The 27,950-nt window shown below is 38.4% G+C and overlaps 1 protein-coding gene across 9 annotated transcripts in view; it reads left to right on the top strand.

Annotated features, from left to right (window-relative positions):
• Positions 1-26,140, top strand: part of LOC138683432 (erbin-like) — a 160,885-nt gene extending 134,745 nt beyond the window's left edge. For 5 of the 9 annotated variants that reach the window (XM_069775181.1, XM_069775178.1, XM_069775175.1 and 2 more), the window contains 6 exons: positions 351-1,854; positions 14,195-14,323; positions 15,179-15,388; positions 16,522-16,614; positions 17,213-17,287; positions 21,178-26,140. In XM_069775181.1, coding sequence (XP_069631282.1) covers positions 351-1,854; positions 14,195-14,323; positions 15,179-15,388; positions 16,522-16,614; positions 17,213-17,287; positions 21,178-21,285 — 2,119 coding nt within the window. In that variant the 3' untranslated portion in view covers positions 21,286-26,140. Of the gene's footprint in view, positions 1-350; positions 1,855-13,230; positions 14,164-14,194; positions 14,324-15,178; positions 15,389-16,521; positions 16,615-17,212; positions 17,288-21,177 lie in introns of those variants that run through there. The other 4 variants (XM_069775180.1, XM_069775179.1, XM_069775184.1 and 1 more) reach the window with 2 other exon arrangements.
• Positions 26,141-27,950: the final 1,810 nt, after the last annotated feature.

Genomic DNA, 27,950 nt, shown 5'->3' with positions numbered 1-27,950 from the left:
ACTTGCAAGTATTTGATAAAAAAAAATTGAGTTATTGTCACTTTGTAATTTTTGATGCTTTTAAACTGTCTTTAATAATTCCTGTTGAATTGAATTAAACTTCTGAAATCAGAATATGATCATGTAATTGATGACACAAACAAGAGTTGCCAAAATGGGCCCTCTGTATAATATATTTTTGTAATGATAAGATAGAAAATCATAAATTTGGTTGTATATTGGTCTTTGTCCTGTATTGTGTGTACAGTATGGCTGTGTTGCATGTTAATAATTAATTTTTCTAAAACAGTTCTTAAAGGAATATGTTGGTTCCTTTTGGAATTTCTTTTGAGTGACATCTTCTTTTCCAGGCGAGAAGATGAAAATATGAATAATCTTTTGCAAAATGGAGGTGAATTGAGCATTACAGTAGAAGAAAAAATAAATGTGCAAGAGAAGGTTACAAATTTGTCTGAATACAAATTAAGTCTGATAAGAAAAGGTGTTGATCTAAGCACTCCTATGGAAGAGTCTCACAAATCAGACCAAATAAACATGAATATCAATAAACTGGTTAGTGAAGAGGCAGTGCCAGTTCCTGTAGAAAGGTCACAAACACAGAAAATAGTTTCAGTAAAGGGCTTTTTGAATAACAATATGAAAGAAGAAAGCGAGTACTTGGAAAATGGAAATAAATATCCTATAAATAAAGTAAATGGACATCCCAAGGAAGCAGTACAGTCTCCCAGTAAAGACGAACTAACGAGAAGCACTGCAGTTGATGGTGATTCTTCTGCTAAGCTGTCTGTTTCAAGGAGCACTGAAGATTTGTCCCCACAGAGAAGTGGTCCTGTGATGAAATCTCACAGCATCACCAGTATGGACACTGGTCTGAAAATCTACAATATTGTCAATGAGAATGGATCTCAACAGTCAAACTCAGTGGTAAAATCAGCATCTGGTAGTGCAGATGGAAAAAACATAGTCCGAAGTAAATCCGCTACTCTTCTGCATGATCAGCCTTTGCAGGTTTTTCCTGGGCCGTCGTTGTCATCTGGTTTAGTATCTTCTACAAAAACTGTGTTCAAGTTTGACTCAAATCACAATCCTGAAGGTGCTAATGTAGTGAGAGGATCAGTGACAAGCGGTGCACAGATGTTCTGCACTCCCCAGTATAATATTCAGTACAGCAGCAGTGCAACAACAAAAGACATCTTGCGGCCACAGAAACAAAACACTCAAGTAGAACAAGGCAGCTTGCCTCCTTCACATCTGCTTAGGTCTGATAGCACAGAAATCCCCAGCTATGTAAAGAATTCTGCCAATATGAATTTATCCAATCATAACAATGTCCGAGCCAGCGCTGTGTATGACACTCAACAACAGATGGCTAGGAGACACATAGATGTGTGGGCTATTCCACCAAATGATAGACTGCTCCCAGGAGCAACCAGACACACTCTTCAAAGGCAGAACCATGTATCCTCTACAGCTTCTATAAATGTTGGGGATACTGGACCTTCAAGGTGGGCCTGGGTTCCTGAAGGGGACTATTTAACATACAGAGACTTGCATTCAGCGGGCAGAGCTCCACCAGTAATGTCTGGGCAACAGAGACCTCTTTCTGCCAGGACATATAGCATTGATGGTCCACATGTACCCCGACCACAGAGTGCTCAGCCATCGGTGAATGAAATACCAGAAAGAACTATGTCAGTTAGTGACTTTAATTACTCATGGACTAGCCCTTCAAAGATATCAAACCCAAGGGTTAACTCTGACCACTCTTTATTAGACCCTCCAGGAAAAAGTAAAGTCCCTCATGACTGGAGGGAACAGGTGCTGCGACATATTGAGGCTAAAAAGCTAGAAAAGGTAAAAATAATAATTTTTAAACTTCTCTACCTTTCTGTTATCTGAATATGGAATAAGTTAAATAATCTGTGTTTTGAACTGCTTTTAATTACCAGTAAAAATGTACTTCTGATACTGCCTTAAAAAGGATAAACATATTTGTGCTGAATATGTGAGAAACAGTCAAATAGTAGACTGTAAATGAACTTTTACCCCAAAGAAAAAAAAAATCATGCTTGTTGTTTTTACATCATACTTGCCAGCTTAGTCCAATTGCTTTAGAATACATTAAATAATGTCATATTGACCTGCTGGACTGCAAGGCCAGCTCTTTTAGGCCAGGCAATTTTTATTGTTGTTGTAGCATTGCATTCATATTATACTAAAATATTCCCTTACACTTCTTGATCTTTCTGTTTTGCCTTTTTTCCCTATTTCTTCACTTTAAGAACAAGGAAAAGAAAATCAGTAAAATCTATTTGGAAGTATAGGTCTACAGCTTCAGTTGCTGAAGAATTCAAAAGCCATAATTAACATATATTTGCCTCCAAGCCAGTTGTCTTTTGAAGTTGGATATTTGACAGATTGTTGAATGAATATTTATTGCTGTGAGATGAGAACACTTTAAAATCTTGTTCATTTCAGGAAATCACAGGAGGTTTTGATATAACTAGAGATGATGAAAAGGATTCTTTATGTACTGTAAATGCTATCAAGAATTTGAGCTGATATGTAGAGCTGAACAATTACATATCTTCAAAGAATTTGAGACTGGAAGAGTGTAATCTATGCTGTCCAGCTAAACCAATTTAAAATATCATCACTAAATATTGGGCAGAATGTCATTACCTGATCCTGTTTCCTTGGAGGGGAAGTAAAGCAGCCAAAATACATTTTGATTATGACAGCTAGATGGATTTTCTTTTTCTTTTGAAAGAACATAGTTTGGTTTGTGATTATTATGCTAAATACTGTGATATCATAGAATCATGAATCATAGACTGGTTTGGGTTGGAAGGGACCTTAAAGATCATCTAGTTCCAACCCCCCTACCATGGGCAGGGACACCTTCCACTAGACCAGGTTGCTCAAAGCCCCATCTTACCTGGCCTTGAACACTTCCAGGGAGGGGGCATCCACAACCTCTCTGGGCAATCTCTTCCAGTGCCTCACCACCCTCACAGTAAAGAACTTCTTCCTTACATCTAATCTAAATCTACCCTCTTTCAGTTTAAAGCCATTCCCCCTTGTCCTATCACTACATGCCCTTGTAAAAAGTCCCTCTCCAGCTTTCTTGTAGGCCCCCTTTAGGTACTGGAAGGCTGCTATAAGGTCTCCCCGGAGCCTTCTCTTCTCCAGGCTGAACAACCCCAACTCTCCCAGCCTATCTTCATAGGAGAGGTGCTCCAGCCCTCTGATCATCTTTGTGGTTCTCCTCTGGACTCGTTCCAACAGGTCCATGTCTTTCTTATGTTGGGGGCCCCAGAGCTGAACACAGTACTCCAGGTGGGGTCTCACAAGAGCAGAGTAGAGGGGCAGAATCACCTCCCTCAACCTGCTGGTTACGCTTCTTTTTATGCAGCCCAGGATACAGTTGGCTTTCTGGGCTGCAAACGCACATTGTCGGGTCATGTTGAGCTTCTCGTCAACCAACACCCCCAAGTCCTTCTCCGCAGGGCTGCTCTCGAACCACTTATTGCCCAGCCTGTATTTGTGGTTGGGATTGCCCCAACCCATGTGCAGGACCTTGTACTTGGCCTTGTTGAACTTCATGAGGTTTGCACAGGCCCACCTCTCTAGCCTGTCAAGGTCCCTCTGGATGGCATTCCTTCCCTCCAGTGTGTCGACCACACCACACAGCTTGGTGTCATCGGCAAACTTGCTGAGGGTGCACTCAATCCCACTGCCCATGTCGCTGCAAAGATGTTAAACAGCGCCAGTCCCAATATCGACCCCTGAGGAATGTCATTCGTCACTGGTCTTCACTTGGACATTGAGCCATTGACCACAACTCTTTGAGTGCAACCATCCAGCCAATTCCTTATCCACCACCAATGGTCCCTCCATCAAATCCATGTCTCCAATTTAGAGACAAGGATGTCGTGCAGGACAGTGTCAAATGCTTTGCACAAGTCCAAGTAGATGACATCTGTTGCTCTTCCCTTATCCACCAACACTGCAACCCTGTCGTAGAAGGCCACCAAATTTATCAGGCACGATTTGCCCTTAGTGAAGCTGCATTGGCTGTCACCAATCACCTCCTTATTTTCCATGTGCCCTAGCATAGTTTCCAGGAGGATCTGCACCATGATCTTGCCAGGTACAGAGGTGAGACTGACTGACCTGTAGTTCCTCAGGTCTTGCTTTTTTCCCTTTTTAAAAATGGGGGTTCTGTTTCCCCTTTTCCAGTCAGTGGTAACTCCTCGGACTGCCACAACTTATCAAATATGATGGATAGTGGCTTAGCCACTTCCATCCACCAGTTCCTTCAGGACCCGCGGATGCATCTCATCAGGTCCCATGGACTTGTGCACCTTCAGGTTCCTTAGATGGTCTCGAACCTGATCTTCTTCTACAGTGGGCAGTTCTTCATTCTCCCAGCCCCTGCCTTTGCCTTCTGCGACTTGGGCTGTGTGGCTGGAGCACTTGCCCATGAAGACTGAGGCAAAAAAGTTGTTTAGTACCTCAGCCTTCTCCATGTCCTGGGTAACTGGGTCTCCCATTTCCTTCCAGAGAGGGCCCACATTTTCCCTAGTCTTCCTTTTATCACCAACATACCTATAGAAGCTTTTCTTGTTGCCCTTGATAGCTAAAGAAATTTAATTGAAGATGGTTGAAAAAATTACTTTTAACTATGATTTTTCTTTGGAAATCCAAGTATTTAGAGGGATGGGTTTGGTTTTGTTTGTTTTAAGTTGCATAACTTCTGTTGATAAAAAGGGATGGGGTTTGTTTTTAAAGAGGCCTGTGCAACAGCCACACCAGTTCTTCTGATCCATTTTGAGTCAGGTACAACATAAAATATTTTAAGACTTTCACAGTACTGTGCTGTAGTGTGGGGAACCTTTGTCCTACAAGGCAATCACAAACCTCACCATGTTCCAACCCTAATAGTGCATTCTTTGATCTTCTTTTCTCCTGGATGCACATATCAAATCTTACATGAAACAATAGAGAAGTAAAAATCCCAGCAATAATTGAATGGAGAGGGAAACAAAACTTCAGCATACTGCTAATGCAATTTGTTTATAGCTCCTTCCTATATCATCTACATTTGATATGTTAGGAATGATGTTTAATATACCAGTGAGATCTGTTCAGGTACTAGAGCAGTGTAGTCACCTTGACTAAAGTGAAATTGATTGCCTGACTTGATTCCTTTTCTATCTGTCCGTACTTTCTATTACACTTTATGTGTAAACTTTAATTTTTGTTTCCTACTAGAATGATATGGAATAGCTGTTGTTAAGTTCTTAGCTATGCATCTAATTTAACAGATCTTTAGAAGTCTGTTTTGTATGTGTGTATTTCTTTTGTTCTGGCCTTGAAGAGTTTTAAAGTAGCTTTTACTTATGTCACAACCCGTGCTGGACAGACCAGGGAGGGGTCGTGTTGAGTTCGGAATTCTCTCGGGCTAAATTAAGGTGAAACAACACCAAGCGATCAGTTGAACATTTTATTCATGGCAGAAGCAAACTGAACTTGGAAGGTGTAACAGTAGGTGGCGAGGTTTCTCTCAACAGGAATTGGCATAGGGAACCGTGTAACCCGTGGTAACCATATACATCAATTCAGGGAATAAGGAGAGCCCTCCTGTTGAGTCACAAGGTTCAGAGTGGACCCCCTTGCTTTCTAGACTCCCTCTCAGAGAAGAGCCTAGGGGCGGCTGGATCCACTCCTAGTCCCAGACTTGGTCAACAGTTTATGTCTTAAAGGGATGAGGTGTAGGGATTATGAAAAAGGAGAGAGAAAGAGAAGAGAGAAAGATTTCACCAGTCCAGCATTGGTCCAGCCAGCCTAGGAGTCCAGTCCCAGAGGGCACGCATGGGGCTTCAGTTTGTGTCCTTTTATCATCTCCTTGCCCCTCCTTTGGGCGGGCACTCGAACTCATTAGGCTAATTAGGTGTCATGAGCAGTTTGTGCTTTCAGAACCTTTGGGAAATGGGTTGGTGGGCTTGGGGGTCGTTTGGCGATTAACTTCTCCTTCCCTGCAGACATGACCATTGTTTGATCTTTGGCCATACATGGTGAGCTGCCCTGCTCAATATATCAGAACACGGAGCTGTGCACCCTCCAGCATGCCCTCCCTGTCCTGTGCTGTTGCTGATGTCCTGTGCGGATAGGCTTCTTTTCACCTGTGGTTCCTTGCTATGCAGAACTTGCCCCACCACGATGTTTGAGACATTAACTCTTTCAGTCTCTCACAATTTAGCAATCTGACACTTTTTTATGGATTTAAAAGTGAATGTGTATGTAATTGTCTACTTTATATTCTCTGTGATATGACTGATTTTTTTAAAAAAATCTGAATTGTGAAAAATGTAGATATGATCCTATATGGCAGCTGGCAAATATGATAATGTTGAAAATCTAGGGATTCACTGGATATTTCTTTGTTCTTTTAAAATAATGGTTTCAGATATTTTTGTTTGTAACTAAAAGTTAGCTTGGGGCAGGGCTTAATCTATAAACCAGACTTCTGAAATGTTTTGAAGTCTGAAAAAAATTTCAGTAATTACAGAACTTATTTAAGGAACAAGCATTTATTGGAAAATGTTTTGACAAAGCTTTCATGGATTTAAAATGGCATTTCTTTTTCTTTTAAAGCATAAGATACAACACTGACAAAAACAGGTATACCAAATTAAGCCTTATGATGAATATTTAATTCATATCTTCTTGCCTGTGGTTATACACAACAGTGTAGGTTAATAGTATTACCTTTGCTGTGACTCTTCAGAGTCTGTTATTGAATTTAATCATGTTTATTTCTATGCTGTGCTTCTTAGGAAAGAGCATGTAGTGGGTTTTGGGGGGTTGGTTTTGTTGGTTCTTTTTTTTTTTTGTGAAACTCCTGAAGTACTTGCTTCTTTTTGTTTTTATAAAATTTAGTAACAGTGTCTGCTTATTGGCCAAAATTGGAGAAGCTAGTTCTTGAGTTTTTTATTAGCCCTCTTTACCTGATACAGGTGGAAAAAAACCTTTCAAGAGTTTAATTTGCATGAGGAGAGATACAGGATAGTTTTAAGTCCAGCAAAAATTATTAACAATGGATTCCAGCCAAGTAACTGGCATTTGTAACCTTTGACAAGATGTAAGGGGGCATACTCCGATCAACTAAAATTATCCATCTGGTTGAAGGAAGGTGAAAACAGTTGATGAGACTATTTGTAAATAGAAATTTTGCATATATTCACGAGAAACTGTTTGCTTACAAAGCAGATTTTATTGTGGGATAGAGAAAAGGGCTTCTTTAAATGTCAAGCTGCTCTCTAGTGGTTATATATGTAAGCTGTTAGAAAGTATGCAATCAATTCTGCCCCCCAACCTTATAAATTTAGTGTACAGGTGAGTTTTTAAGAACAGTAATATTTTTCAACATATTTTCTTTTGGAGTGTGACTTGCCAATTTTACTACCTGATATGTCACAGTAGTGTTCTATAGTAGTCTTGTTGAAGGTTTTCATTTAGGAATTTAAGCTAATACTGCCTGTGTAAAACACTAGTCACACACATTTTATTGTGTGGTAGAGGAATTTCTCATCCGTAAACTGCAATAATAAATATCTGCAATGGTTATCTGCAAATATCTATTATATTTCTATGCGCTGAGTAGGCAGAAACAGTTGCTGGGCCTGATTCTCTCCTTTCCTTACATATATATTTTTTCTTTTTTTGTCATTGTGGATCTCTTGGGAGTTCATCAGGTGTGTGTTTGCTTTCAGTTCTAATTTCATCTGGAATTAAGTGCTCTCTTTTTTATCTACTTTATCTACTATTTATCTAGAATTGCAGAGCTTTCAAAGAAGAGGTCATAAAGTTAGATTCCTACTTTCCATTTCAGAAATTAAAATAGGTGGTTTTATTCTCAAAGTTGCCAGTGTATAGTGCCTTATTTAGAAAAAAAAAGTCCAAGTGTTTCAGTACTGATATAGAATTGCAGTTTTAATCAAAGTTTGAATTTTTTTTCTGATTTTTTTTTTCCTCTACATACCTAATTTAGAAAAATATTTCAATTGGTATGGCCTCAGATTCTTTCCAAGTTAAGCTTGTTTAAATATGTCAAGGGAAGTAACTTCAGTGGGTCTGTGCACACATAAAATTAAGTGCTTAAGTGTTTGTAAGATCATAGCCTGAAGAATATTTTGACACTGATAAATTATAGGAATGCTATCCATTCAGTAGCTGTCAGTTTTAAATTTTTATTTAAGTTTTATTTTGTTTCTCCATTTTTAATGGACTACTGAACCATCAATGTATTATAATGATATTTTGTGGAGGTAAGAAATCAATACATCATACTTCAAAAGGAATAAAATTCTTGTGCATTTTGAATGTAAACAACAAAAGTTTTGACCCTGCAAACATTTTATGACAGTAGAGTTTAAATTATATGTAATTCTCCACATGTAACTCTTCAATAGGAATGCTGTCACTTACTGAAGATACTTTTTTTTTGGTCAGGATCAGAAACCTAATAATTATTTTTTTTTCTTCTCCCTCGTGACTGAAGGAGAATAGTTTCATAATGTTTAAGTTCCTCTTCTTTGGGATAAACTGGTATCTTACTAGAATTCTACAAGATTTCAAAAAAAGGTTTTTTTAGCTTGTGTGCTTTTATTCAGAAAGGCTTTAAGCATCAATTTTAAGCATTTCAAGTGTTCCAGAATACTTTGAGCAAACTTTTTCTAATCAAATTTAACTAAAGAATTTTAGATAGTCAAGGTGGGAATGAAAAGTGAAGGTATTTCTAGACATTTAATATAGCCTCAAAGGATTATTCATGTCCCTTTAGCTGGCAAATGATTCTAAGTACTGTAAAATAAATAAATTTTTAAAAAGGCTAATACTTAAGCTTAGAAGTTAAGTTACCAGTTAAGGCTATTCTAAGATAAGTAAAATGTAGAGTCTTGTTCCCTGCAGATATTTGAATTTTATTAGTTCCTTTCTATATCAAAATTTAATGGATTGCCATGAGAGACTCCAGCCAGTCTTAAAATTATGACAGTATTATCCAATAGAAATTCTTCTAGGTAAATTCCACTATTATCTTGCACCTAAGTAAATGTGTTAAGGTACTTCAATTCCTGAAAAACACCCTTTTGAAATCTGAAAATGTTAATTCTCTTGTAAGCTGCAAAATAGAGAATACGTTCTGATTCTTAGCATTCAGAAAGAATGTAAATAAACCCCAAAACTATGCTGCTACCTGCCTGCATCTAAACTGATTCCTTTAGAGGCTGATTTTGACTACAAATCCTGATTTATACGCCAAATACTTTTTTACTTTATACATAGCTGTTTTTTTCTTGATATATTGTAGCTTTTTAGTAAACTTAGCTTTCACAAAAATATAATGAAACATGGCATGTATATTGGTTAGCGTATATTAGTTTAGAGTAGCTGAAATGAGATTTCTCAAGCCTATAATATCTGAATTATTATTTTGCAGGCCATTATGCCCTAAGACACTGTAGCAACTCAGGTAGAGAATGCAGTTGGTACTTGGAATTAACATTCATATTTAATCTGAAGTTTAGACCGTACATTTATTTCATATTTAATTTACTTTTAATAAATTGGAATTAAAATCAGGGGATTTTTTTGTGGCATCTGCATATTCATATTTCTGGAAGTCTCTTCTCTGGTGCAGCAATCTTCAGAAATCTTCCTAGGAAATGTACAACCTTCATCGTGCTTGTGTTGAGAAGCAAAATTAAGAGGGATACCATTTACTCTCCAAATGCCTCAGTTTCTCTCTTCCCAGCTAAAAATAGGTAGAGGAAGAATACTTCCTAGATTTGTCTCTGGGAATATCTTCTTGTGTTAAACTAAAGCTTTCTTACAACTCCATATAATTTAAAATAGTATTTGTTCTGTACAGTTTGTACTTGTGGGTTCCTTCTAATTTAGTGTTGAGACACTGTGCCCAACGTAGAGAAGGAGAAAAATGGTGTTTTCAGTACTTCTCATGTCTTTCCTACATCAATTGCACAATCAGGTTTTGTACTTTGGAAAAAGTCTCTACCAAGAAAGGAGATTTTATAAACTCTTGAATAAAACTCCTCTCAGGCTATGTAATCACCTTGAAGCTCACTAAACTCAGTTAACTGAAGTCTTAATTCCTGATGGACAAGCTTGTGCCTCTACAAATTGTAGGAAAGTTCTACCTCCTATTGCAGATCTACCTTAGATTGTCACTATTTATTGACCATCTCTTTGGGTCCTTCTAAGAGAAGAGTGAATCTGATGGATCTAGGGATCTTTATAGTAAGACGGTCTGCTAGAGACACTTTCAGAAGATAACTTTCTAGTCTCACCATGCATTCCTCCTATTTTTATTTGTCTTCTTGCCATTTACAGAAGATGTAGAGATATAGGAGCCTCTGAGAGGAGCTTCCTGTAAGGAGACTTCAGGGGGTTGCTTGTACAAGCAGGGAAAAGGCCATCTGGCTAATTATATAGAATATTTTGAGAAGAGTTGTAAGAAGATGCTTTGAGACACTAAGGAGCTAAGGAAAACTGGCTTTAGCAGTTTCATCTGCGTGTTTGGACTGAAACTTAGAGGAGCAGTAGGCTCAGATAGAATATTTAGTAAAGAGAGACTTGAATGCCGAGTACAATTTTCCCCTCCCAAGAGGGGAAAAGCTTCTGGAGACTTGTCTGGAAGCTTGAAAAATACACTGACTAGAGAACAGGATAGGTGTAGAAGAGGAGCATGAAGAAAGCTCATTGTGCCACTGAGTGAGATTATCCAAGAGCCTTGGCCAAGAAAAGCCAAGTATTGTCAGTAAATACTATTTTCCAAGGGAGTTTCAAATGACTGTGCTACCAGATCATCTGGGGAGTATGAATATGCAGAGGCATATGACTTTGATTATTAAACTAGTTTTAGTTTCACAAGATAAAGCTAGTATGAAAGAGCAAATGTCTGCCTGAGGACTAGTGACTATTTTCAAAATCAGATTAGTATGTGTAGTCAACAGACAAACACCAAAATTTATTTATTCATGTAAGAGTTGTTGCAGTATCTTAGTCAAATGCTATATATTTTGAACTTTTTTTTACTTGGAAAAATAAGAAACTTTAAAAAATACCCACAACTTTGGATTTGCTGGGTTTTGATGCTCTGTGGTATATCTTTTACTAGGATCATATTTTTTCATGGGTCTTTGTCACTTTTTTAAGATAGGTTTGTTTCATTTCTCAGGTGGCACATGGGGGATTTTCCTTTTCTTCTTCTGTGCAGTCTTTTTACTTTGTTTTGTTCTTATAGCTACAAAAGTCCATGGTGGTGTATTGGTTTTGTGTGGCAAGGTTTTGGTAGCGGGGGGGGTTACAGGGGTGGCTTCTGTAAGAAGCTGCTGGAAGCTTCCCCTGTGTTCAAGAGAGCCCATACCAGCCGGCTCTAAGACGGACCCGCTGCCGGCCAAGGCCGAGCCAATCAGTGATAGTGGTAACACCTCTGTGATAACATTTTTAAGAAGGGAAAAAAGTTGGGACGCGGAGAAACAGCCACCGGAGCGAGGAGTGAGAACATGTAAGAGAAACAAGCCTGCGGACACCAAGGTCAGTGAAGAAGGAGGGGGAGGAGATGCTCCAGGCGCCGGAGCAAAGATTCCCCTGCAGCCCGTGGTGAAGACCCTGGTGAGGCAGGCTGTCCCCCTGCAGTCCATGGAGGTCCACGGTGGAGCAGATATCCACCTGCAGCCTGTGGAGGACCCCACGCCGGAGCAGGTGGGTTCCCGAAGGAGGCTGTGACCCCGTGGGAACCCCGCGCTGGAGCAGGCTCCTGGCAGGACCTGCGGATCTGTGGAGAGAGGAGCCCATGGAGCAGGTTTTCTGGCAGGACTTGTGACCCCGTGGGGGACCCACGCTGGAGCAGTGTGCTCCTGAAGGACTGCACACCATGGAAAGGACCCATGCTGGAGCAGTCCGTGAAGAACTGCAGCCCGTGGGAATGGCCCACGTTGGAGAAGTTTGTGGAGGACTGTCTCCCGTGGGAGGGACCCCACGCTGGAGCAGGGGAAGAGTGTGATGAGTCCTGCCCCTGAGGAGGATTGAAGTGGCAGAAAATAACATGTGATGACCGTAAACCTCATCCCCATCCCCCTTTGTGCCGCTGCGGGGGCTTGGTGAAGAAATCCGGGAGTGAAGTTGTGCCCGGGAAGAAGGGAGAGGTGGAGGGAAGGTGTTCTGAGATTTGGTTTTATTTCTCATTACCCTACTCTGGCTGATTTGTAATAAATTGAGTTAATTTCCCCCAAGCTGAGTCTGTTTTGCCTGTGACGGTAATTAGTGAATGATCTCTCCTGTCCTTATCTCGACCCGCAAGCTTTTTGTTATATTTTTCTCTCCCCTGTCCAGCTGAGGATGGGGGAGTGATAGAATGGCTTTGGTAGGCACCTGGCGTCCAGCCAAGGTCAACCCATCACAGGTGGCAAGATGGTAATGTCTGCTGCTTTCTTTCTATTACCCTTGCCAATATTGCAGAGGTCAGGTTTGCAAGGTAATGAATCTCAGAACCAAACCACTATCACTTCTGTCCTTGAGTTCATGTTACCTGTTTGATTGCCTACAGTGGCACAGGGATGGACTCCAAGGTTTCTTACCAGCCTCTTTTTCTTTAAATGAGGCTTGTTCACATTCCTGAATGAAGTGTTATCAGAATGCATTGTGGATGTTGACAGCATTGCAATAGCAAGAAAACCCAGTCAAACAGTCAAATCTCTGTATAAATTTTTATTTGTACTATACCAGTAATAGGGGGAAAAAAAATGAGACAAAATAATAACTGGTAATTAGATGGTTTTCTACAGGTGTGTATCTTGACTGCCAGCTTCTCTTCCTACAACATATTTTATATATTGTGAATTTAATGAAAACCTAGATATTTTGACAAGCTGTGCACCTTTGTTGTTTTTCCAGATACACAAATGTTTGAATTACTTTATTTACATGTAATTCTGCATGCAAACTGCTGATTGCATGCTGATTTACAGTAAATAAAAGTAAATAGGGGTCACTGAGTTGTTTTATACATCACAGTGGCACTGTTCTTGCATGTTTTTTATCTTGCATGACAATGGAATATGTTTGTATAGTCTATGTATAACATGTCTTGTGGTTTATGCATGCTGCACTAATCTCTGTTAAATCTGTCCCCTCTTTATTCAGAGCATGCTGTCTAGGTCCTTTAATTCCAATTATGCTGCAGTTAGCAGCTTTCACTATGGCAGCTCTAGGGATCTGCATGACAGCCAGGGTAGTGTTGCCTTGATTGTTGCAGACAGAAGAGGTTCTGGTGTGCACATTGTTTGAGTGAGTACCTACAGGAGGCTATTGCAATATATAGAAGGAGAAAGAATAAACTGTGAGAGCTGTCCTTAAATTGATAGAGTTATCCTTTTATATATGGACAATGCTTTCAATAAAAAGGATATAATTTATGTGCTGGATTTTTTTTTTAGGCATTAAATCAAATACTTTGCCTTCGCTTCATATGCTTTAACCTTATTGCAAGGCTTTTCAATTTAATGTCACGAAGTTGAGTTTTCTAATTGGCTTTTATAGATGGTTGAACATATGTAAAACTGTCTGGTTTCATTGTACATATGTGAACAAGAGATTACCATTCTGAATTTAACCTAGGTTATTTTATTTTGCTTTTTCCTCCCCCAAACAAATTCCAATGATGTAAACTGTACTGTAAGATACTTTAGGCATTCAAAGAAATTAATATTTTAGTTTGTAAGAAAACATGAGGAAACAACTCCTTAACTCTGAGCATCCTGAGTGATGTTATGGTATCCATAGTGAGCAGGATAAAGTCAACAGAAGACTTCTTTTAACCATGTGAATCCTTGAATAAACAGTCTTTAGCATTTGTTGACTTTTCTTATCAATGTGTTGGTGATCAAAGACACCTCTGCAGTTGCTAGTTTTTGTAAATATCCAGCAATATTTTATGGGTGTGGTGTCTTGGCTAGTACGATTTTTCTACATAAACAATGTACTAGCTAGTCAAAGAAGATAAAGAACGATAAAGCCCTTAAAATTTTTTATTCTGGGCTTCTTATGAGAATTTTTTAATTTGAATAATATGAAGACATTCTTCTTTACTGCTTCATTCTGTTTAAAGCATCCCCAGGCTCCTCCTCCAGGAGACCAATGCCGGGATGAGGTATTCATTTCGGGACAGAATTACTCATCTGCCATGCTTATTCTCAAAGATATTCCTCTGGACAGCATGAAGAAAATAGCTGTGCAGGTGATTATCTACATGACACCATGGATAAGATATATTTATTATTATTTGTAGAAACATATGCTGTTGGAACTGTGAGGCTTCTTTAAAATGTAAAACAGGATTTGACTTTCACCCAGGTATTGAAGGTGGCGCAACTGAAACAGCATCCTCTTTTTGGAAGACAAAATAGTTACCTATATGAAGGGGGATAGTTTTCATTTTTCTTCAGCAGGGACTTTGGAAGAAGAAATTTGCATCAAAAGACATAATTGCAAGTAGAAATTGGAATATGGCAGATGATTTCCGAAAAGCAAATTGAAACTGATTAAACCTTTTAAAGAACAAACTTGAAATCTGTTGTGATGAAATTCTGGTGATAAACTAGAATTTGTAGGAGACATTCTGTATTCATCTCTAAGGACCATCTATACGGGCAGGACTTACTACAATGAAACTAAATGGATGCTTGTAAGTTATTATGATGCAGCAATCTATTTTCTTTTTATAACTTCAGTAATTTCATACTAATGAAATTAATAATGATATTAACCAAGTGTCAATACTGTCAGTGGCACTGCCAGAAAATAATGATTGAGATAACTCAGTGAAGCAAGTGCTAAAAGCAAAGACCTTGTCTAGTCTGTTCTAGTAGATTAGCACTCAAAGTAAGTTTTTGGTTTTCAGATTTTTTTCCTCAGGAGGTCAGAGCTGATGAATATAATGAAAATTGAGTGCAATTGTACATGATCCAGAAGAGTAGTTTTAGTAATATTCCTAGAAGTAAAAGCAGTCAAGCATGAGAAATATTGAAATAATAAAGGAGGAACTGAGGATTGCTGCTTATAAAATGTATGACATTGAGTATGTTTTATTCAGATACCTTTGACAAATGGACAAATGTGCCAGCCTCAAAGACCTCAGGCAAACTACAGCCAAGTCCATCATCTCCCTCCTCAATCGTCAGTAGCAAGACATCCATCTAGAGAACAATTAATTGACTATCTGATGTTGAAAGTTGCCCACCAACCTCCTTGTACCCAGTCTCAGTGTTCCCCCAGACGAAGCCACAAATTGGCAAAGCAAGAGGTAAGGATAAAATCTAACTTGAATATATAACATCTGTCTGTCAGTGGCAATGAATTGTTATATTGTTTTTGTTTATTACTGTTTCTCTGTAGATGGTGACAGAAATCATATAGGAATTTATCTCCAGCAGAAGACAATGTTATCTCAGTGCAGTTCTACTGAAATCACACATTCCTTCTAGTTTTGAGCTCTCTTTCCTTTTAATGTGAACATTTTTAAAGAGAAATGTAGTAGTTTCTTAACAGAATGTACCAGAAACTTATGCTTGCATCTTTATACTGAGATAGAAATTTATTTCTTGACTACATTTATTGATCACCAACTAATTTTTGATGTAGTAACTGAAAAAAATACAAAGTAGCAGTACAACTTAGAGTACTTTGCATCTATTCATTGCTATCCAGAATGGTTCAAAAACCTGCAAATGTAGAAGTATGCAGCCCTAAACAAAAACCAGGATAAAAAAAAGTGTAAGCATCTGATGCATGCCTGATAATTATTTATGATAAACAGATGTGGGTAAGAAATTCTTATACAATTTAATGGCAACTTTCTGTTCTTGGACATAGGATGTTTCCTCTGTATTGTTATGTTTTTTGAGAAAATACCGAGAGCTATGTGCTAGAATGAGAACATCCACTTTTTGTGTAAAATAAGTTTTCTAGTCAACTCTTCTGGCAAGAGAAAAGGGAGACAGTGTTGGCTATGTAGAACTTAAAGTGAAAGTAGGAACTAGGTTTGATTATTAAAATTCAGCTAGAAGTAGCAAAGAAATAGGAAGAACAAGTTCTTTCATATGAACATGTATTTTTGCTGGGGGCATTAAATTAATTTACACAATATCTAAATATCTCTGAATTTAAAGCCTACATGGACTACTGTGATTATAATCATAGCAATATTGGAGTAAAACTTGTGTACAATGATACAAGATGCTGTTGTATTGGAATCTTGTTCTGAATTAATATTATGAGATATAATACTCTCTTGAATTGTGATAAATGGGGGTTTTTTGAGGGTTTTTTCTTTTTAAAAGCTTTTGTTCAGCTGAATTCCTTAACAGTAATAACTTCATTACGGTAGTTTTGGATGCAATTTTTCAGCCAGTTCTAACTTCGGTTGTAACTATTTAGATTCGAGTCAGAATTGACAAGGATCCAGAACTTGGATTTAGTATATCAGGAGGAGTTGATGGTAGAGGGAATCCATTCAGACCTGAAGATGATGTGAGTATTTTATACTAATGCATCTTAAAATCATTCTGATTAATTTTTTTTCTAGTTTTTACCAAATTAAAAAATATGTATATCCCCTCAAACCCAAGCCACTAAATTCCAGGGCTTGATGAGAGAAAATTGAGGACAAATTATTATGTAAAATCAAGGTGTTAGGCAACCACTGTGGTCACATGAAAACACAGAAGATTATTCTGACTGACTGTTTCTTGCACTGTTCTAGATATGAGTCAACAGATTTGAGATAGTGAATTATGTAGTTTACAATTAGGAAGCCTCTTAAAAGAGAACATGATTTAGCCTACAGCCTTATTTCTGGTGGTTGATAATTCATCTTGACATGTACATCTGCCAAATTAAACAAAGGCAGATCAGAATTTGCCCTTCAATATTCTTTTAAAGGCAATTCTCCTGGATTTAACATCAGAAAAGGAAGGCAGTCACACAAGCCAGTAGATGTGTAGAATAATATCACATTCTCTTCTACTTGGGATGGAAAACTGAGATGTTTTGAATTGCATCTGTTTCATGCTACCACAATATTTATGAAATAAGTTGTTAAAAAAGTCTTCCACTTCTGTTTTTCAAGGGTATATTTGTAACCAGAGTGCAACCAGAAGGACCAGCGTCTAAGTTGTTGCAGCCTGGAGATAAAATAATTCAGGTACTGTAGTCATCTAATTAACTAGCCTGTGTAATATACCAGTTCATTTTTAGTTTGCACCTTTTCTAAGAGCAGAATATTTAATTTTTATATAGATTGCCAGTATCTTTTCCAGAAGCATTCTTATATTCTAGGATGATGCTTTTCGTTTTCTTCCACCTAACATTAGGATAGGTGATACAGGATGAAGCATTAATCAGTTGGATCATTTTTCATATTCTGGACATTTTTCACACTTTTAAAGACAAAAAAGAGGCCTAATGTTGGCATTCAAGATGGAATGTGAGCGTTTTCATTAGGCTTTACTATCATTCAGTTATTTAACTTGTGGTTATTTACATGTAGTTTTCTGAATAATGCATCGTCTGAACACCAGCAGTTGCAACTCTTACATTCCCCTCCATCCTGCAGTTCTTGCCAGTCTTTGCTGCCTCTCCCCCATCTGACAGGCTGGACATGTGCAAGCGCTGGCAGAAGCTACCTCTTTGCTGACTGATAACTGTCTGGTCACAGCATGTACCTCCTGGCTGCCCCATCTGCTGCAGGCAAGCCAAGTAGATTGCTTCAGGAGCCATGGCTTCTGGGCTGCAGCTGTGCAGTTCTTTTCTGTAGGAAGTCAGTACCTTTCAGACTTCTACTGTATCAGATTTGTTTGAAATTTGTCTGATGGGCTCAGAAATTATTTGGGAAGGGGTCAAGGAAATGGACAAAGGGATTATATAAGCCTTACTTTCTTGGGGAAACAGGCTAACAGGACATTTGAACAGTGCTGTAGCCACCCTTAAAGTTGCAGAGCTTGTTAAAAATTATTAATTATTCACCACATTACTAGTTTGAGAATGCTTATAGAGTCAACTCTGCTGCATTTCTGTTTTCTAAAAAAAAAAAAACAAAAAAAAACACCCACAAAAAAAATAAAAACCCACTGTTATTGCAATTAAACCACAGCCTCATGTGAACTTTCTAAAACAAAGCCAAACTGCACACAGAGCATAATTCTTCCAATGAAAGAAAAAGCCAACAAGCACACAGAAAAAAAAAACCAAACTAAGATCAAGTTGTTCCAACTAAAAGATAGCTTGGTTTTGAGCATGGCAAATAGTTCTGTACTTGTTCTTCCTCACTGGGGCTAGAGAAAGCTGGCTTTAAGTCCTATTTCTCTTTGTCGTGGTTTAACCCCAGTCAGCAACTAAGCACCACGCAGCCGCTCACTCACTTCCCCCCCACCCAGTGGGATGGGGGAGAAAATCAGGAAAAGAAATAAAACTCGTGGGTTGAGATAAGAACGGCTTAATAGAATATAAAAAGAAGAAACTAATAATGATAATGATAACACTAATAAAATGACAACAGCAATAATAAAAGGATTGGAATGTACAAATGATGCGCAGGGCAATTGCTCACCACCCGCCGACCGACACCCAGCTAGTCCCTGAGCAGCGATCCCCCCACCCCCACTCCCCCCAGTTTATATACTAGATGTGATGTCACATGGTATGGAATACCCTGTTGGCCACTTTGGGTCAGGTGCCCTGGCTCTGTCCTGTGCCAACTTCTTGTGCCCCTCCAGCTTTCTCGCTGGCTGGGCATGAGAAGCTGAAAAATCCTTGACTTTAGTCTAAACATTACTTAGCAACAACTGAAAACATCAGTGTTATCAACATTCTTCCCATACTGAACTCAAAACATAGCACTGTACCAGCTACTAGGAAGACAATTAACTCTATCCAGCCGAAACCAGGACACTCTTACTGATGTAGACAACTTTAAGGAAGGAGGGAAACCCTCCAACACTCCATACAGGAACAAGAAGCATGTTAAACCTTTGAAAATACTGGCAGCATATTTGTTATATATTTATTGAGTGGAATGTGTGTGAAAGGGTGACTTTAGTTTTAATGGTTTATTCCTGTATTTATGGAATTTCATTTGTCTTTGTGAAATTTATAATGAAGTTTCCTTTTGTCATGCTGGCACTCTGCTTGGGTTTTGCTTTTTGTTTAATGAGGAATTTATAGTTTGAAAAAGAGCTGAAGAAGTTGCATTTGCATGCTTAGACAATTACAGGCTGTTTCGTTTCTCATAACTAACAATATTTTTTTGTGTAACAGCATGTTCTTTATACTCATGATAATCCCAGTGACAATGTAACAACAGCCCTACTGTCTTGTTGCCGCTTAGACAACATCTGTGGTTTTTGACTGAACATCATCTCTCCCAAAATGACTTTGCTATTCTTGATTTTGCAACATTCTCTGTAAAATGTGCATTAGACATGCATATTATAATGTGTGTCTGATATATATGTCTAATAAAAATATTCTACATGACTAGTGACTAGATAATTGCATGTAAGTCAAGATATTGTTGCATATTAGGTTAGGACTAGGACATTCTGTACAAATGATGATTTGGAAGGGTTATTGCCACTTTTGCTTTCTGAACAGTCTATATGTAAAACTTTCTCTGCAACCCTAGACAGATTTAAAAATCACTGCCTTTATAACAAAGGATTCAGCTGGTAGCAACAGCAACTGTTTGGTGATAGGATAAGCAACTGCAACTCCAAAACAGCGCAGCTAAGGCACAGAGCGCATGACCAGTTCTCTCTGTTGCCATATAAGGGGCTGTAGCTCATGGAGAAAGGTGGGATGCACAACTGGAAGAAGTAACAGTTTAAACTGGACAAATCTGTCATTCCGCAAGATTTTACCACCCAGACAGAATATGAATTTGCAGTAATATACCCTGAGAAGTTGAACCGTAGCCATGTTTTCCCTGTCTTTTGTAGGCCACTTAGGCTTGCTTGTATTTGCCAAGCCAAACCTGTCCCAAGAATGACATTGTTGCTTAGAGTCATAGGAAAATTCAAGCTGGGGGTGACCTCAGGAGGTCTCATGCCCAACCTCCTGCTCAAAGCAGGGTCAGCTAGTAGGTCGGAACAGGTTACTCAGGGATTTATCCAGGAAGGTCTTAGAAAACTTCCAAGGACAAAGACTGCGCAACCTCTCAGAGCAACCTGGTCCACTGCTAGACATGGCAGGGGGATGGGAATTTTCGTTACATCCAGTCTGAACTGTGTTCCACAAAGAACTGGTGGGGGTGTAGAATTAGTGTGTCACAATATAATGGTCTTAGTGTTAGCAACAAGTATTCTAAGCTCTGTTCTACTTCCTATTACTACTGTCTCAACTCCCAAGCTATAGTAGCAGACCTTGTGGTAAGTTGGATCAGTTCCTACCAGATTGCCTGATTAAATTGTCTGGATTTAATTGCTGAACGATAACATGCTCTCCTTCTGAAATCAGCCCCTCACGTGAAAGGTGAGAGTTCCCCTAGATACATACTTCATAAGGAATTAAAGGTACTAGATTTTTGAGGATACAGAGAAACATAGAGGAGAACACCCAAAACATGGGAAGAATTTGGAGTGCTAGAAAGGGGAGTAAAGTCCTACTAAAATGGCTCCCAATGCCATGAATGGTTTTTTTTGTTAAAGGCTTCAATAGTTTTAATTTATCACAAATGCCATTTCTAGTATTTAAACTGGGATGTATCATTTGTACTGCATTTTCTTTTTTTGGCGTGGCTGTATTGAGGCTGATGAATTTGATGTCTGATGTTAATGGCTTAAAGTTCAGCTTTCTCTTTTGGTTATTTGCAAATATATGCAATACCTTTGGGGCAAAATTCTTCCAAGGCTAACACAGTAGTTTAATTTCTTGTAGCATACAGGTGCATGTTCAACTCACATCAACAATGTGATCTGCAAATCTGCAGTGTTTTATTGTCTGCATTCATATAAAATTTTATTATTTTAAACTTAGTTCAAACTTAAACTAACATGAAATATGAGACTGTCATTTTCAATTTTAAAATTTTCTTTTTAGGCTAATGGATACAGCTTCATCAATATTGATCATGGACAAGCAGTATCTTTGCTAAAGACTTTTCAGAATGCAGTGGAACTCATCATTGTACGAGAAGTTTCTTCATAAATACTGTGGATTGAGGGGAAAAGCCAGCAGGATTCATTGAAAGACTTATGGGAAACTGAATATTTTGCCTATTTTTATACACAAAAGAAACTTGAAAAGAATTATGATCAAAATTTGTACAGGAAATTAAATCCTGAACTTGTGGTTAAAGGGGGAAAAAAACACTGCATAGAACGTTCAAGAAATAATTTTGGAAATTCATATGGTGAATAAACTTGGTTTTAAGCATTATAGCAATCTAAGAATCACTCCTCCAAGAACAAACCTGTGTTGATTTTTTTTGTACAGATGGTTGGTTTATTTTTGGAAAATTCATACACATTACTAAACTTGGTGCAAGGCTTTGCGAAGCCTTCATTGTAGCCAATGGACAGATGACAGGACTGTCTGTCCTGTAGCTGTTTATTGCCTTTATTTTTATTCACCAGATATTAATGTGTTATGCTGAAAACACTTCTGTAGCTATGGACAGAAGATATGAAATGTTGGCTTTGCTATGTGCACACTGTATAGATGAACAGGTAGATGGAAGGTGGTGCTGGTTGGACAGAATAAAGGTCAGGTGAAACAACTATCTGCTATCTAAATCTGGAATCAAGAAAGAAGAAAAAGTGTTTAGTTCTGGAGTGTACGTCTACCAATAGAAAATGCAACAAAGGCTTACGGTGGCTTTTTAGGAAGACTGTAACTACAAATTTGTGGTATTCTACAGGATTTGTTCTTAATGTAGTCATTGAATATTCATTTGCCACATGTGATTCATGTTTAGTTGGGTTTTCTTGCATACAGAATTTTTTCAACTGTACTGTGGAAATGTGTCCAGAGGTTTTGCTCCGTCATGGAAATCCCCAATTTTGTGCAAATGGTGATACTTATCTTTATAAAAAGTACTCCATTTTAACCTTATAGATTTTAAAAAAGAAACTGAAATGGCCAGTTTTTAAGGTTGTTGCCTGTAACATATATTTAAACACAAAGTAAATGATGCAGGAAAGGTTATGAAAGTCATCTCGATTTTGTTTGGCCTTTACATTGCCTTGTTAATCAAAAAGGAAACCATACATATGGAGCTAGGTAACCAAAGCAAGCTTGTGAAATTTTGAACAGTGATAGAGAATCACTGTGGTGAGATGGAGAGCAAAGGGAGGGTGTACTTACAACCCACCAGTTCATAATGATGTTTCCTAAAGGGCTGTTCCTACAGGTAACATTAAATGTGAACTAGACACTTCAGAGTCATTAAAGGGTTTCTAACTATATTAATGTAATAGTGATTTACCACAGGCTGCCTTTTTTCCTTATTACTGTATAAAATATTCAATTATGCTTTTATTAATTTTGTTTACCAGAAACATTATTTTTCTCTTTCTCCTTTGTAATTGAATAGAGACTGCATAATCTGCTGTGATAATTAATGTGCAGTTGTTATGGACCAGGGAAAAGTGCCATAGAAGACCAATAACTGTTTTTAATCAGGGCTAATGATTAGACTGTCATTGGAGCAATATTCAGTTATTGCAGTTCATTTTTAATTACATATAATTTGGTAGTTTGAAACGGGTATAAGTTGCTTTTTTCAACCCATGTGTACAAAAGTTAATGCTTTTAATAAAGCTAGCAAAAACACCAGCCTCCTGTAGTTTTGGAACAATGAGCTGGAAGAGAGAGGAATTATACATAGCTAGTGGTAATAAACAGGCAGTACTTAAATAAGTGAACTGCAATATTATTGCACTTCTTTCCAAGATGTTAACTATTACTTATTGTACTGTGTATAGTTCTAATAATTTTAATTGAAACCCTTTAGCAACTCTTTGTATATTTTAATTATTTTTAGTTGATTTTTGGTAATATTTACATAGGAAATGATTTTTTTATATATATTACCAGAAATGTGCTGTATTTTGATAAAATTCACTTATTTTCTGTGTGCTGTTAATATTCAAAGAAAAGAATGAGAAACATAGCTATATAATGGCAGGCTTCAGTGTTCCCCTTCTAAGATGTGTTTTGTTGTTGTTTAGTTTCTATTTTCTTATCTGAAAATGCAAAATGCTCACACTGCCTTTTAAAGGGAATGCATACAGACAAGTCCTAAATTAACTTGGTCTTCTACATAACCTGTATCTTTGGGAAGGGGAAAAGTCCAAAAAGCAGAACTGATTCTTTACTGATCTTGGACTGACTTTGTATACATTTTGCAGTACATTTAAATATATCACTGAGGAATTATACTGTATTGTATTTTGCTGTAACGGTAACAGAAGTTTTAAACTTAATTTTCAGATTTACGTATCACAAGAAAATTCTACCAAAAACTGTTTGGCTCTTGTAGAACTGTAGGAGTAGAGATTTATAGCAAGAAGTTTAGTACCTCTTGTGGAAATAGAATAGTTGGAAGGGACCCACAACAATCATCTAGTCCAACTGCCTGACCACTTCAGGGCTGACCAAAAGTTAAAGCATGTTATTAAGGGCATTGTCCAAATGCCTCTTAAACACTGACAGGCATGGGGCATCAACCACCTCTCTAGGAAGCCTGTTCCAGTGTTTGACCATCCTCTCAGTAAAGAAATGCTTCCTAATGTCCAGTCTAAACTTCCCCTGACACAGCTTTGAACTATTCCCATGTGTCCTGTCACTGGATACCAGGAGAAGAGATCAGCACCTCCCTCTCCACTTCCCCTCCTCAGGAAGCTGTAGAGAGCAATGAGGTCGCCCCTCAGCCTCCTTTTCTCCAAACTAGACAAACCCTGAGTCCTCAGCCACTCCTCATAGGACATTCCTTCCAGCCCTTTCACCAGCTTTGTTGCCCTCCTCTGGATGCATTCAAGGACTTTAACATCCTTCTTAAATTGTGGGGCCCAAAACTGCACGCAGTACTCAAGGTGAGGCTGCACCAATGCTGAATACAGCAGGATAATCACCTCTTTTGACTGGCTGGTTATGCTGTGTTTGATGCACCCCAGGATGTGGTTTGCCCTCTTGGCTGCCAGGGCACACTGCTGATTCATATTGAGCCTGCTGTCAACCAGAACCCCCAGATCCCTTTCTTGCAGGGCTGCTCTCCAGCCACTCCTGTCCCAATTTATACTTGTGCCCAGCATTACTCCATCCCAGGTGCAGAATCTGGCATTTGGACATGTTAAATTTCATCCCATTAATCATAGCCCAATGTTCCAATCTACCTAGATCCCTCTGCAAGGCCTCTTGTCCCTCAAGAGAGTCAACAGTACCTCCCAGTTTGGTATCATCAGCAAACTTGCTAATGGTGCATTCAACTCCTGCATCCAGATCATTGATAAATATATTGAAAAGAACTGGCCCTACAGTTGAGCCCTGAGGAACACTGCTGGTGAATGGTCGCCAGCCAGATGTAGCCCCATTCACTACAACCCTTTGAGCCCTGCCCTTCAGCAAGTTCTTCACCCACCACATTGTGAACCTGCTCATCCCACAGTTGGACAACTTGTCCAGAAGGATGCTGTGAGGGACAGTATCAAAAGCCTTACTAAAATCCAGAAAAACTACATCCACTGCCTTCCCTTTACCCACTAGGCAGGTGACCTTATCATAGAAGGGTATCAAAGTAGTTAAACAGGGTTTTCCCTTTGTGGACCCATGTTGACTGTGCCTGATGATTGTTCAGGTTCTTTAAATGCCTTTCAATAGTACCCAGTATAATCTTCTCCATAATTTTTCCAGGAACTGAGGTTAGACTAACAGGTCTGTAGTTCCCTGGGTCTTCCCTCACACCCTTCTTGTAGATTGGAATAACGTTGGCTAGCTTCCAGTCAGCAGGGACTTCCCCAGACTCCCAAGACCTTTGATAGATAATCAAGAGGGGTCTTGCCATAACATCCACTAGCTCCTTCAGTACTCTGGGATGAATCCCATCAGGCCCCATGGACTTGTGAACATTCAGCTGATACAGCTGGTCCCTTACAATTTCGGTGTCCACAAATGGCAAGTCACTGTTCCCACACTTGTGGTCGTCTGACTCAGAGGATCAGACAGCCCAAGGTCTATCAGTATTATTAAAGACTGAGGCAAAAAACGCATTGAATGCCTCCACTTTTTCTTCATTCCTATTTGTCAAGTGACCATCTTCAACAAGTATTGGGCCAATGTTTTCCTTAGACATCCTCTTGCTATTAATATGTACTTAAAAAATATAAATACTTGGCCAAAGCTTGTCTTCAGCAAATTAGCACATTAACTATCTAATAAAACATGGATTATTTGGTAAACATTGGAGTTTTCAGTGGATTGAAATGTGTTTGTTCCTTCAGTGCTTGTGTGTAAACAGATGTCAGACTAGATGATTTTGCAGAGAGTGGGAGAAAGATCTCTCCTGAACTAGTCCAGCCAGGATTCAGCAGGAGGAGAGATAATGTTGGCACTTTTCATTTTGAATGCATCTTAAACTACATTTTGAATAGAATAAAATCCATCAGCAGCCTAAGTTACTCAGTATGGCAATGAGTTGATGCAAACTCTGTTAATTCTTTCTATTCTTAATAGGTCATTAAAGAATCAGTTCAACTGATGTAATGAAAAGATGAAGTCTCCCACATATTTATTATGTAAATATTTTTGAGTTTCTTTTTTGGACTGGAGTTAAAAAAATGTGTATATACTTGAAAGCATTCTATGAACACAAACACAGCAATAAGCAACACACAGAATCAAACCTTTATGATTATTTTGGTTTTGTTTAGAAATATTACCTTGTCAACAGCTATGAAATGTTTTTATTGATCAGTGTTTATTCAACATTCCAAATTTTTGTATATAATTAGACTGTTTCTGAGGTAACACATGGAGAATAGATAATAAACTAATGCTCTTTAAAGCTGTGTGCAATTGACTTCTTTAACTTATAGGAAATTCTCCATAACATGATTTTATTCTTCTATAATTTCTGTAGACCTTAGTCCTCTATCAATACCCGTTAGTAAAGGCTTATTTGTGTTTCTGGCTCTGTGCATCTCCATGCCCAAGGGTCTGCTCTAGCTGATTACATTGCAAGCCCAGGTTATTCAGAATAAATACCTTTGTGAATAACCCGATCTTGCAATGAAATCAGCTAGGGCAGCCAGTGACTGCTCTCCTGAAGAGATGAGTAGTCTTTGTCTGATGCAAATTAAGAAGTTTCAATAGCATAGAGGGGTGGTTAAGTCAAGAAGCAGGGTTAACATTAAGAGCATTTTGGGAGTGCTCTAATGAGAGATACAAGGGTTATGCGGTAAAGAAAGTGAAGAGCTACTCAAATGATTGGCTAATGCCAAATGAACGTCAAGTTCTGCCTTACAACTTGGGTTTGAAAGTAAACATCCAAAAAGAAAACCTTATCTCATGCCATAGGAGGTGATTTTTTGGAAAAACTGGGTTTGTCTTTACTTGTTCCACAGAATTGTATTTTAAGTGACATCTTGTATATTCTCACTCTAGTTGAGAAAGCTTAAGAGTATGTTCACATTTGTCAAGAGCGAATGAACCTAATGTGCTGTTCCACTAAAGCATCAATGCATACTTATCACAGCAGAGGTCGTTTAGGTAGTTCTTGTTTTGCCCATATAACAGTGAAAGTTCTTTAAGAATTTATAATTTTATACTTGAACTGACAGTTTTCCTGAAATGCTAAATGTTACTGTTTCACTAAGCAGAATGATCTCCAATGTACAGAAGTATCACTGCAACAAGCTGATAAAAGCATTATATATCTACAAGGCAGTTGCTTCTAGGCTTAGGAACCCACTGTTTTTAATTCACACTCTTATTCATCCTCAACAAGTAAACAATAAAATACATTATTTTAATTTTCTGTGACATGACTCCATCTGATTCTTCTTACAGTTATGAAGACTAAAGAAAACTAGTGATGACTGTTAGCAGGGAGAGGAAGCTTTTATAATGAGCAGCTAAGAAAAAAAGCCACTGGAAACTGATAAAAATCAATTTCATATCACATTTCACATCATATTGCTGTCTTTGTAGTTTATCTTTGTTTAAGAAATTAAGCTTTCTACAACTATCCATGTTATTCATTCAGTAGCCAGGGCTTTCAGGTTACACAGAGGAGGTGCACACACCATTTCTGTACAGATGTACGTTCCAATAGTGAAAAGATTTTAAATGTCTAGACTTGTCACCTTTTTGAAAGTGATGGCTAGAGTGTGATGGATGCACCCATTCTGAGTGAACAGTACTTTGGTTCAGGCATCACCAAGTAGGCCTGACAAATCAGCCCTGCTGTGCAAATCTTGAGAATTGTGCTAGGCCATATCGTCTCAGGAGCCAAGGAGTCTAGGCCATGTCTTATCAGGAGCTAACGGTACCAGCCTGATCTGGGACTAGACAAAACTAAAACTGCTACAGCTGCACACCTGCATGTACACCAAAGGGGGGGGGGTTGACTACAAGTCAATCACTTTATGCTATAAATATCTGTAGTCCCCATTGAGCTCTCCTGTACAGCAGCAGACTGCATGGTGGTGATCTCCCCTTGAGCCTCTCACCTCTCAAGGCTCCTCCTCAAGGTTGATACTCCTTACCTGGTATCTGATATCTATAACAAGGTAAGCAACATTTTTCATTAGGCCTAAAAGTATATTGTATGCTAGTGACATATCCAGCTATAGCTTAATTATTTGAAGTGTAGT

This window comes from Haliaeetus albicilla, chromosome W (assembly GCF_947461875.1).
Source record: "Haliaeetus albicilla chromosome W, bHalAlb1.1, whole genome shotgun sequence".
NCBI lineage: Eukaryota > Metazoa > Chordata > Aves > Accipitriformes > Accipitridae > Haliaeetus > Haliaeetus albicilla.
The sequence above is the reverse complement of the archived record's forward strand: the minus strand, read 5'-3'. Positions and strand labels throughout refer to the sequence as shown.